This window comes from Maniola hyperantus, chromosome 4, assembly GCF_902806685.2.
Source record: "Maniola hyperantus chromosome 4, iAphHyp1.2, whole genome shotgun sequence".
In the NCBI taxonomy this organism is placed as follows: Eukaryota; Metazoa; Arthropoda; class Insecta; order Lepidoptera; family Nymphalidae; genus Maniola; species Maniola hyperantus.
In genome coordinates this window covers 13,847,954-13,861,377 of record NC_048539.1, presented here as the reverse complement: position 1 = coordinate 13,861,377, position 13,424 = coordinate 13,847,954, and the positions used below count along the sequence as shown (strand labels likewise).

Here is a 13,424-nt window from a genome sequence, read left to right as displayed (position 1 = left end):
TCAGCGCAGACCGAGCGTAAGTGACGAGTAGTGGTGGCGAGTGGAGTCGAGGCGTGGCGAGAAGGTGTTGAGTAGAATAGAGTCAAGGCGGCACAATGCAAAGTATAGGCGCAATGCGCCGAGTGGCGATGCAATGTTATATTATGGGTTAAAACCGCCTCGGTGACAAGTGCGAATGCGCTTTAGTGCGCTCATTTTCATTATCTCTATATATAAAAATGAATCGCTGAATGTGTTGCTGATCGCAAATCTCGAGAACAGCTGAACCGATTTCGCTAATTCTTTTTTATAATATATTCCTTGAAGTACGAGAATGGTTCTAACGGAGAGAAAAATTTAAAAAATTGCCTGAATAAGAATCGACTGTTAGGCGGTACTAAGTTCGCCGGGCCAGCTAGTATCTAATAATTTCAACCATATGTAAAAATATATATGTAGTCATATTTCAGTATAGGTACAGTACGCCACAGAAATATTGTATATCGACATTTAGAAAGAGGTAGCGGCTTCGTAGCGCGTTGTCTCTGTCGTTGAGACCGACAAAACGTCACAGATATGAATGACAGAGACAACGCTCTACAAAGGCGAAATCACATTCTAAAGTTTGATGTACAATATTTCTTGCTGGCTACTGTATACTTTATAACTATTTTATATAAACTGTGTTTAACTTGATAGATGAAGAAGCCGCGCCTCGGCGCTACTCCACTCCATCTATAAGCGTTGCGCCCTTAGGTGGTGAACTAAACTGACGTGAATACCGACTTAAATTTTATCGCACACCCAATCGGAGCTCGTGGACGTTAATTGTCGAGTTGTTTTGATTCCGTCCATTGTGCGCGTGTTGAGCTTGTTACCGGACCGCCTTGACGCTTCGGTCACCTTTACTTCAAATTGTTACTCATATTCTGATTTTTTCTAAGGAATCAAGGAATGATGGAAGGCGTTTGTTATCTCTGTTTTTAGTGTGTGATTTTTGATTAGTTGACCTTAATTAAAAAACAATATTTCGTCGAGTAGGTTTGCCGTGACAACCAAAAAATAAATTAATAGTCTTTATCATATTTTTTTTCCTTGAAGGCACTATAATGGTTTAATTTTTGCACTTTAATTGTGGTTTTCCTAGTTAAAACATTGTATTGCATAGACGTTTAATTTTAGACTTGAATTTTTGTGATGTTACGATGAACCTGTGTTAACGATACTCGAACAAGGTTTGGAATTTCGTATGTTTCATTAATTAGATGAACAATGATTACGATCGTGAAGGTGAGATTTCTGTTAATTTTTTTTTAATTCATACAAATTCGATTTAAGGAATACATAATACATTATTGTACTTAATTTTATAAAAACCTAATTTAATTAGATTGTTATCACTACCCGTATTGTAAATGAGAAAGTGTGTTTTTTGTTGGTTTGTCCCGGAGCAACGGATCGACGAGGTATTTACATGGTTATAGTTGGACCTGGAGAGTGGCATAAGCTTCTTTTTATCCCGGAAAATCATAGAGTTCCCACGGAATTTTTAAAAACCTTAATCCACGCAAACAAAGTCGTGAGCATCGGCTAATCCATACTAATATTATAAATGTGAAAGTGTGTCTGTCTATTTGCTAGCTTTTCACGGCCCAACCGTTCAACCGATTTTGATGAAATTTGGTACAGAGTTAGCGTACATCACAGGGACGGACATAGCCTAATTTTTATCCCTAAAAATTAAGGAGTTCCCACGGGATTAAAAAAACCTATATCCATGCGGACGAATGCGCGGGCATCATCTAGTTTCTTATATTTGCAGTAGGTAGTTTGTTTACTTTTAATACATACTAGCTTATGTGGACTATACAAATTTCGAACCCCTATTTCACCCACTTAAGGGTTGAATTTCCAAAAATCCTTTCTTAGCGGATGTCTACGTCATAATAGCTATCTGTATGCCAAATTTCAGCCCGATCCGTCTCGTAGCTTGAGCTGTGCCTTGATAGATCAGTCAGTCAGTCAATCACCTTTTCCTTTTATATATTTCGATTCAAATAGTTACATTAATGAAACCTGAAATGAAATTAGTGAAATAATGGTTGGCCCACCAGTTGTTCCCATGGCAACAGTGGCACAAAACTTTACAAACATCCCTTTAATTAGAACATTATCAAGTAAAATATAATTATGACGTACACTTGAAATACCTAACCGAGCATATGATAACTTGGGCGTCAGTAGGCTGGGTGAATCAGATCTTGCACTGTGTACTGTTTAGTATTCAAACGACGGCCATTGAACGGTGACAGGACTAAATTAATTTTTGAACTGTAATTTGAAATAATTTATTTTTTGATACTAGTTGTTTTGTAAAGTGTATGTATGAAAGTGCCCATAATGACTTTTGGGAGGACGTCGCATGCAGTGTACAAGGTTCTTATTAATTTAAATCGTAGAAAAAGAGATGAACTATGGAATCCTGAAATTACCCAGAAAAACTTAACAGAAAAATATTTGAATTTTGAGCATCATTCAAAATGTTTCTCCCTAATTTGATCGCTTTCTCTGAACTACTTACTTTAAAATATATATTTATTTATTTAGAAATTAAATTTCTATTCTAAAATTGAATTTCTGTGAATTTAATTAAAATAATCACTACCCATATTATAAGTGTGATAGTGTGTTTGTTTAATGGTTTGTTGGTTTGTCTTTCAATCACGTCGCAACGGAGCAACGGATCGACGTGATTTGCATGGGTATAGTTTAAGACCTGGAGAGAGATATAGGCTCCTTTTTATCCCGGAAAATCAAAAAGTTCCCATGGGATTTTTAAAAACCTAAATCCACGCGGACGAAGACGCGGGCATCAGCTAGTCAATACATAAGTCAAATTGACTTATCACTTTGCAGCGAAAACCGTTTGTTTTATTTTGGTATAAAGACTCCTTAGAATCGAAAATTCCCAGATATAAAGAACGCTCTTATAACGATGTTTTTTCATTACAAAACACAAAGAGTGGTTTGTTAATTTACTGCACACGACAACGCCTTATTTCGGGCATAAAGAAGCTATAGAACCGAAATCTCCTTGGGCGTGGGCTTCTCATGCTGATATTTGTCATGTACCTAACTAAAAAAACAGGCATATCCAATTCTCTTGTACACATAATATTTAAACTAACCCAAAATGACAGGTGTTTTATTGCTATCCCTTTCATAATGATCCATGCGGAAAAGGATAGCACCAGATTTAGGATCTTTTTCACAATCACCAGATAAACTTTATATAAAATGTACAAATTTGACATTTTTGGCAGATTTCCTATTCAAAAGCCTTTATTCGTTAGATAAAGTTTATCTGGGGGTTGTGAAGCCCTTAGACTTGTCAATTTAGTTTAGTTTAGAGATAGTGTACGACAGAATTAGCCACAATTGTATTGCAATGTATAAATAATATTATTTTATCCTCAATCCTCATACATAACAATAGCCGGCATGTTGATGAGTTATAACTGCCTAATACATTGTTTTTTTAACGATTTTTTTATGAAGAAGCTTTAGATTAATTTGCTACGCTTATTGCTTAGTGAGTTTTGTTTAGAGATTGTGTACAAGAGAATCAGCCTCAACGGTACTGATTCTGATTGCACCTAACTTCTAGAGTGCTCGTATCTTTTTTTACCAATGTAATAAGAAAAGCACAGACAAATTTACTTTAATTTAGAACTGTCAAACCTAGTGACTTTAGATTTATTTTTGTTTTTATAGAGTAGCTCTAAATAGAGTCTTAAAAGTATAATTTAAAATTAATTTTCTGTCCTTTTTTAGCAATAAAGAAAGGTTAAATTTTTAGCAATAAAAGAAGGTTAATTTTTGTTTTTATAGAGTAGCACTAAAAAGTATAATTTAATATTCATTTTCCGTCCTTTTTTAGCAATATTAAAAAGAAAAAGATGCAGATACTCTAAATTTAGTTTAGAGAAAACATAAAATTTGACGCCAATGTGCAAAGACCTGAGTGTGAGAGTGCCTTCATCATGTAGGGGAACAATTATTATATAAACTGTAACATCACCCCTCCTCGTGTCGTTCCCTCTTTACTAAGAGTGAGTATCGTAGCTCCTTTCCGATAATGCCCTCTTTATGACATTCTTCCAACTCAGCCAGTTCTCCCCCCTATGTTTGATATGCACAGTAGATGCCAGAATTAAGTTCACTGGTCCAGACTACATCCGCGTAGCTTCTTTCCTTCGATCTTCCCTGTGAGCCTTTCTACGTCACGTCTTTCCTGGTTATATCAGGAGCTATTCAGAGCCTCAATAGCTCAACCGGTAAAGGAGTGGACTGAAAACCGAAAGGTTGACGGTTCAAACCCCGCCCGTTGCCCTATTGTCGTACCTACTCCTAGCACAAGCCTGACGCTTAGTTGGATAGAAAGGGGGAATATTAGTCATTTAACATGGCTAATATTCTTTTTAAAAAAATGTGTTTGAACGAAGTTCTCAAGTGTTTTCCGTAGACAGATGGTTGATATTTTGATTATGATGAGATTGCTCTCTGTACTTTGATTGAAATTGGTAAACATTACACATAGGATATGGCGTCATATAATCATGCGTAATCGTAATGCAGAGTACTGCAGAGTCTTCATAATATTAGGGTTGTTAGAAACGGGTTATTTCGTATCTGTTCTCGATGTGGTTATAGGTCGATGAAATTATATTAAGTACCTGAAAAAAGATATTACAGTACGCGGCAGAAAGTAATGTACATCGGCCTTTAGAATGACATTTCGGCTTTTTAGAGCGTTGTATCTGTTATCATCATCATCATGATCAACCCATCACCGGCTCACTACAGAGCACGGGTCTCCTCTCAGAGTGAGAAGGGTTTTGGCCATAGTCTACCACACTGGCCAAGTGCGGATTGGCAGACTTCACACACCTTTGAGAACATTATGGAGAACTCTCAGGCATGCAGGTTTCCTCACGATGTTTTCCTTCACCGTTAAAGCAAGTGATATTTTAATTACTTAAAAACGCACATAACTCCGAAAAGTTAGAGGTGCGTGCCCGGGATCGAACTCCCGACCTCCGATTGGAAGGCGGACGTCCTAACCACTAGGCTAACACAGCTTCATTCTCATTGTATCTGTCATTCATACCTATATGTCGTTTTGTCGGTCTCAACGACAGAGACAACGCTCTACAAATCTGCTATCTCCTTCTAAAAGTCGATGTACATTACTTTCTGCCGCGTACTGTACGTACGCGTCCATACCATAGTGAAGACTAAGACCGCATTTGTGTCATATTTGTAGAGCGCCATCTTTTCTACTCTCGTGTGTTTTGTATCTTCTGTCTTAATCAACAAGATCGTATTTTATACGCAACGTAATATGTATCTATGGTAATGTCCCTGTTTAATAAGCTCTGTCCATATCCAAAATTGTTCGAAACTTTCACACCCCCTGGTGCAATAGTGTATGCTACAGTCTTAAATGGACACTCCTGGTTTCGATTCCCGGCAGGGGCAGTTTGGTGATTTATAATTTCCAAATTGCCTCTGGTCTGGTCTGGTGAGAGACTTCGGCCGTAGCTAATTAGCACCCACCGATAGCACCCTACCGGCAAAACCGTGCCGCCAAGCAATGCCGTGTAGAAACCGATAACGGGTATAGGTTACCCTAACTACCATACCCATTCCAAGTTAGCCCGCTTTCATCTTAGACTGCATCATTACACTATCACCAGGAAACAAATTCAAAAATTTAAGTGTAGATAAAACTAATTTAATCACGAGACTCCGTAGTATTCTTGTGATTAAATTTCTCTTACTTTAATTCACTTAAATTATTGAATCTGTTTAGAACAACTCAACATATTATGATGTTAGTTAGTAATGGAATTAAAAAACCGGATTTAAGGGGAATTTTGTTTAAAATACATCTACTCATGTTCTTATTTACAGAAGAATGCAAAACATGGCTCTTATGGCTCAAGGGTTTAGTAGTCTAATAATAAAGCAGTACAACAACATGCCGCACCTTAAAAATAACTTTTTAATAACATTTGCGCAGGATTCGTGCCGGCATGTTGGCGGATCGAAGTTCTACGAGATGATAGAAGGGTCTGGGAGTGCGGACACCTCCACGCCGTCTCCTACGGAGAAACACGACCACATGAAGCCTATTGAAAGTGATGATGAAGGTGACACGATTAACTAATTATTTATTCTTTTAATTTTTGAGATAACCGGAAACACTTACTTAAGCGTATATTCCAATCCAATCCAATCCATCAGCCTGTTTGCGTCCACTGCTGGACATAGGGCTTTCCAAGAGCACGCCACCAAACACGGTCCTCAGCCTTCCTCATCCACCCGCTCCCCACCACCTTACCGTAATCAGGAATAGCAGGGCTGCCGGGAACTGGGGGCATTTGTCTGTTGGCGCTGCTCATTAGAAGTAATGCCCATACTGACCACGCTGGGCAGGCGGGTTGGTCAGCGCAGGGCTGTTGGCCATTTCGCACCAGTGACACTGCTGCCCGTCTCTGATGGTCTGTGTTATCCCGCCATTCTTCGGCCGTCATATCCTCGTTCGCTGATTCGCAGGGGGCACCGCGTGCAGGTGAGGTTGACATTTGGGGTGTTAAGATGTTAGTGCACCCCGTTACCCCCTGTATATTAGTGTTTATTAATAAATAATCAACGTCATGAACAGTCCGCGCCGATTAAATAGTAGTTTTTGAAGTTAAACGCAAGACGCGTCGCAATAGGAATTTTTAGGCGTCATACAGTGGGGCGTGCGACGCGAGGAAACGGATCACACTACCCCGCGCGCCGGTGTACGCCTATTTATTAGGTGCAGGATGTAATACCCGCATACATTTGTTTCCAGTATCAGATGTGGACCAGGAGTGCACAGTGTTCTGCGGCGTCAGTTACCTGGGCGCTCAGAACATTGCCGACCCCAAGTCGGAGACGGACATACAGCGCATCATGAAGGAGCTGAGCTCGATGCCTGAGAACAGAGATGGTATTGCCGTGTCCATATCCATCCCAGTGTGCTCCCAAGGACTTGTCGTGTAAGTTTTTTTTTAAAACACAGACTGGGTTTTTTTCTAGTTCTTCTTTGCACGAACATGGAACAACGTCCGAGTGGTATCATTAAAGACCTATTGTAGCCTCACCCAGTCAACACACATATAATATGTATTTACAGCTAGAATTTATATTTATATAGTATTTTATAATATACATAAATATCTATAATAATTATACTATTACGTAAAAAATGGGTACATGTATCTTGTATACATGCGGAAGAATAGTTGTAACTTCGGATTTAAAAAAATGTAAGTCGGCTGACTTGGTTTTGATAATGTGTGTCATTTTCGTAATCAGCACCCTGTAAGGGATGATTTATGCCAACACATGGCGGGCGCGGGCCGTGTGGCGTCCGTGCACGGACACGGCACAGTGAAGCATAAACTGCTTCATATGAAATGTTCGTGATGTTTTGAATCCGTGCCTCGTCCGCGCCTCGTACGTGGCACGGCTCGAGCCCGCCACGTGTTGGTTTAAAACATGCCTTAAAGTTGAAAATGGCACTCATATTGAATTCTTAAAACAGATCATGTTATCATACTATGGCTGAGATCTATAGAGCGCACTTTGACTTTGCTCAGACTTAAGATTGAGTTGAAACGGGACAGATGTATGCGATAGATATACATCTGTCTCGTTTTAACTCTGTCGTAAGTCGAAGCAAAGTCAGAGTGCGCTCTATGGATTTCACCTAAAAAGTTTCGCGCGCTCCTTCTTCAACTCTTACTTAATCCGCAAACTGATATTATTAAAGCACATTTTAATTGAAACATTATTGCCCACAGATTATACCAAGCGGACACCAACAGTGTAATGACGCGGTATGCAGTCAACAGGATATCGTTCTACGCGCGAGGCGCGGCCGGCTCGCCCGTCGCCTCGTGCTTCGCGTTCACGTGGTCTCACGGCGAGACCAAGGAGTCTGCAGTGTACCGCTGCCATGTGTTCCGCTGCCATATCGCTGAAGCCGTCAACCAAGTGTCAAGTAAGTTGATATTATAAGTGATTCGCGTTCACGTGGTCTCACGGCAAGACCAAGGAGTCTGCAGTGTACCGCTGCCACATCGCAAGCGGTCAACCAAGTGTCAAGTAAGTTAATGTTATAAGTGATTCGCGTTCACGTGGTCTTACGGCGAGACCAAGGAGTCTGCAGTGTACCGCTGCCACATCGCCGAATCATTTGAATGAATGAATCATTCAATCAAATGAATCATTTCATTTGTTATCAAAACAGACATCACTACCGATATTATAAATGCGAAAGTACTTTTTATCCCGGACAATCAAAGAGTTCCTACGGGATTTTTAAAACCTAAATCCACGCGGATGAAATCGCGGGCATCAGCTAGTCGTATATAATATTGTATGATTTGTTAAATGAAACATATAGCGCAATAAATAACTAGTAATAAGCCTTATTAAAATGTAATAAGGTTCTTTATTGAATAAACTCAAAGCTAAGTAGCTATTTACACGGTCTATTACGATTGATTGAAATGATTTTAGTATTTGTGTTACAATGATCTGTCCAAATAATGATGAATAGTTACCATCTATCTGCGTTGTCTTCTACACGTATGTTTTGATACATATTGTTAGCTTTAGTAAAAACAATTGTTGATTTAATTTCTCTTTGTATTCAGGTAAGAATAATAGTCTTTATTTACTACTTTTACGAGGCTTATTTTTTAATGGTATTACGGCTCTATGTTCTAAGTTCTTTGAGCCTATCAAAGGAGACCGACCATCGTTGGGCCCAAAAATTGATGAACCGTTACAAGTTCCAAATTAGTGTCATTTGTTAGATAAAACTTTCTCCTTTAGACTGCTTTAGTTTCAGTTTGAGTGGTAATTGCATAATTAAAATATATGGTGTCAAATCCATGGTAAAGTTGAGTTAGATAACGTGTTATTTGAACAATATTTTTGAAAATATCAATCAAGTAATAATAATTAGACGACTAGTGAACTGTTTAGATTGGTTTCCTTTAAGCGCATTAAATAATACGAAATCCTTTCTATACACCATCCCACTAAACAATTATAGTAAATCTTGACAAAATCACAGACATTTCCGTTAATATTTCGCTACATAAACGTTGAGCTATTGATGTTTAAAATCATTGCATAATTTAAAAAAAAATGGAATAGCTTGATGGTAGTTTTTAACGGACACAGTTTTATTTTGTAGATAACGTGACATATTGTTTTATCACGTCCTTATTCTGGTTTTATATCAAAGTGGTCACAATTTAAATGTTTTTATAACAAGTTTAAAATGCAGTATTTTCTAAAATATAAAAACTTGTAAGTATATACCTAGAAAGAAAATTAAAGTCATTAGTTATGGTGATGATGATTTTGATCTAAAAATTGACATACTTGTACAATATTTTGAGCATATTGGTTTTTTAATTATATCATACCCGCGTATTGTAATAAGCGACCCGCCCCGGCTTCGCACGGGTAGCTTATTACAATTTCGTAGGATCTCTATTTTTATTGAAAACTATCTTATGCTCGCGACTTCGTCCGCGTGCACTACACAAATTTCAAACCTCTATTTTACCTTCTTAGGGATTAAATTTTCAAAAATCCTTTCTTAGCAGATGCCTACGTCAAAATAGCTATCTGCATGCCAAATTTCAGCCCGATTCGTTCAGTAGTTTGAGCTGTGCGCTGATAGATCAGTCAGTCAATTACCTTTTCCTTTTTATATATTTAAATAAGATAAGATATAACCTATGCCACTCAGGAATAATATAGCTTTCTACTGGTGAAAGAATTTTCAAAATCGGTTCAGTAGTTCCAGAAATTACTTCCTACAAAAAACTTATAAACATTACCCCTTTATAATATTACATCGTAGGTATAGACTATAAATTAGTGTAGATATATACTTACTTATATTTTTCATTAAACTTTGGCTCTCAGTTTTAAATTTAAAAGGAAAACAATGCTGAATCAAAATTCAAAGTCAAAGTCAAATTATTTATTCAGAATAGGTTACGCTTACTGATGGTCAAAATTGTTAATTTGTAAGATGATATAGTGGTGATAATTAATTATGTACTTAAAACTAAAGCTACGAGGGTTTAAATTAATATCAAAGCTGTATAAACAGGCTAATATGAAAAAACCGGCCAAGTGCGAGTCAGGCTTGCTCAATGAGGGTTCCGTACTACAGTCGTACTTGTTCGACATTTTGCAGGATAATTCAAAAACTATGATACATAAAAATAAATAAAAATCTGTTTTAGAATGCACAAGTGAAGACCTTTCATATGATAACCCACTTGATATAGTTATCTTACTTAGAAAATTGAAAATACTAATTATTATTTCATGACCACAATTAATTTATTTTTGTGTGATGTAAGCATAAATTGACGGTTTTCAGATTTTCCCCCAAATGTCAGCTATAAGATCTACCTTCCTGCCAAATTTCATAATTCTAGGTCAACGGGAAGTACCCTGTAGGTTTCTTGACAGACAGACAGACAGACAGACAACAAAGTAATCCTATAAAGGTTCCAGTTTTCCTTTAGAGGTACGGAACCCTAAAAAGGTGTAATTGTTATTGTTTCGAAAACGCGTTCATGAATCAGAGTAAGTTCGTCAAACTCTTATCTGGATAATGGATTGCTCGTTTCACACAGTTTCTGGCTTTAGTGTCGACCGCTCGTCGGTTTTTATGTGACGGCTATTGTTAGATGTACATTTAGATGTTTAAAAACTGTGATTGCTTAGTTTAATCATTTAAATTTTTTTGTTCAGTCGATTTTGTGTTGTTAATATTTGTTTTGCTTTAAAGGTGTTTTTGTAGCCTTAATTACAAAGAGTTATATTCATAAGGTATATACTTGAAGTTACTTATAAATAAAGGTGCATATAGTACGCGACAGGTCGAGATGGCAATCGAGGTATGAGGTGCGGGGACACCTAACACACCTGCACGTCACCCGCGGTATCCTGCACCAGGTTACGCGGGGACTGTGCGGGTGTGCGTGGCGTCCCCACCCCAATTTGCCATCTCGACCTGTCGCGTACACTACTGCGCACGGATCCACTCTCAAAATGAGAAAGAGTTTAAACCACAGTCCACCATGCTGGCCAAGTACCCTATTGATCACAGAGACATCATTGAATATAGTCACACCTTTGAGAACATTATGTAGAACTCTTAGGCATGCAGCTTTCCTCACGTTTTCCATCACTGTAAAGCAAGTGATATTTAATTGCTTAAAACCCACGTAACTCCCGAAAAGTTGAGATGCGTGCCCAAGATCAAACCCGAACCGCCCCAATAGAACACTGAAGTGAGAATTCTAGACTTACCTATTCAACTTAATAGTCTCTTTTCAACTTACTATCTGTCAGCATTATGGATTTAAATTTTTCACGACAATTTTTTTAGCCACCAACCAATCAAACATGTTATCAAAAAAACATTCGAAATTCATTTAGAAAACTCAAAATGATTAGCGCCCATTGAGAGTTTTGCTTCTTACATTTCAAAGAGCGCTATACTAATTTCTTTCAGCGGATAGGGTATATATAGATTTTCGTAAGCAACATCACTGACGAATTTTATTTTTCCAAACTGCTTCATTTTCTTGCGTAAAATGCACCTAAGTCAGATAAATGGAATAGAAAGTATCATTTGTCCTTGCAGCTGCGACCTTTAGGTATTTTATCAGAGTTTACGCCCACATTATTCTGTTGATAATATGGTTTGAATTTTGAAATGTCCATTAAATAATCAGTACCCATATTATAAATGCGAACGTGTGTTTTTTTGTTGGTTTGTTGGTTTACTAATTTTTTGCATGGGTATAGTTTATGACCTGGAGAGTGGCATAGGCTACTTTTTATCCCGGAAAACCAAAGAATTCCCACGGTATTTTTAAAAACCTAAATCCACGCGTACGAAGTCGCGGGCATCTGCTAGTACGATATAACATTATATGGCAACTTTTTATTAACAGTGTGTTTCTACAGTCGATGACGACCTTTCTGGCGCAGTGCCCTTTGGAATTTAATTGAATGTCCCATTTTCGATTCCCGGATATGTCAATTTTGTAATAGGATTAAATAAATTGCCGTATCTACCCCTTCCATCTTAAACTGCATCGTCATATACACCACAAAGTCGCCAAGCATCAACTTTTTATCGAATAAAAACAATTGAATAATTGCTAACTGCATTTAGTTTCAGCAGCGTGTACTTACTTCTATCCATAGTTCTAGGAACTCTTGACTGTAAATACTTTGATCGCCATCATCAATAACGTTGCACTAAAACTATTGTTATTTATTATTATTGAACTAAGTTATACCCGTGACTTCGTCCCGCGTTGACTACACAATTTTCGAACCACTATTTCAAACCCTCTTAAAGGTTGAATTTTCCGAAATGCTTTCTTAGCGGATGTCTATGTCATAATAGCTATCTCTGTGCCCAGCCCGATCCGTCCAGTAGTTTGAGTTAACATTATTGATTCCCTAAACAAGTTTTACAAAAATTGGAATGGGTAATTTTGCTCAATATCGTTTTTGTTGGTTTTTTTTTCAGGTTGTTTCGCTAAAGCATTCGAGCGTATTCCACGGTCGATGGCGTCTTCTCTTGCAGGAGACTTGAGCGCAGCGCCCTCTATGACCGGATCGCTTACTGAGGGGATTGGGCCCGCCGCACCTCCGATGCAACTTATGCACGTCCTGGAATGTACTGTGGATATTAAGGAGACGGATGCTAAGGTAGGACTCGTGCTGTTTCACGCCAAGATCTCTCCAACACAGGTCTAGCATGACCTCCGCGAGAACACCTTTTATCGACGCATTTTATCCACTTTGTAACGACAAAACCCGGTTCTTTCTGTGTCAACTAAAATGAAACAAAATATTTAGAGTACGCGACCAAAAGTGATGAACATCGATCTTTAGAAGAAAACAGCAGATTTGTAGAGCACTGTCTCGGTCGTTGAGACCGACTAAGCGTCATATGGGTATGGAGAATGACAGCTACAATGTCACGATCGCAATTACCTCGGATTGGTTGACGCTCGCTCACTATTGGCTACAATGCATTGTTACAACAAGAATTGCACAAATTGCCAATCACAACAATTGAGATTGTAATAATGATTGATGCAGGTTTCCCGCAATCGAGGTGCTGGTCCTTAACTAAAAAAGTCTGTTCGGTGCCTTCCCAAACATAGTAGTAAAATTAGATAAAGGTGACGATTATGTAGTTACAACTCCCTCGTGAAACATAGTTTTGCCATTCGACATCGTAAAGGTCCCGGTTTGAACCTTTTTATAGTTTCCTT

At 38.2% G+C, this 13,424-nt stretch overlaps 1 protein-coding gene across 6 annotated transcripts in view; it reads left to right on the top strand.

The window, feature by feature from the left end:
• GAPcenA (GTPase activating protein and centrosome-associated) overlaps window positions 1–13,424 on the top strand; it is a 45,314-nt gene that overhangs the window by 15,207 nt on the left and 16,683 nt on the right. For 5 of the 6 annotated variants that reach the window (XM_034968132.2, XM_034968130.2, XM_034968131.2 and 2 more), the window contains exons 4-7: window positions 6,065–6,194; window positions 6,887–7,073; window positions 7,881–8,080; window positions 12,671–12,852. In XM_034968132.2, coding sequence (XP_034824023.1) covers window positions 6,065–6,194; window positions 6,887–7,073; window positions 7,881–8,080; window positions 12,671–12,852 — 699 coding nt within the window. Of the gene's footprint in view, window positions 1–858; window positions 1,270–6,064; window positions 6,195–6,886; window positions 7,074–7,880; window positions 8,081–12,670; window positions 12,853–13,424 lie in introns of those variants that run through there. The other variant, XM_069509917.1, reaches the window with a different exon arrangement.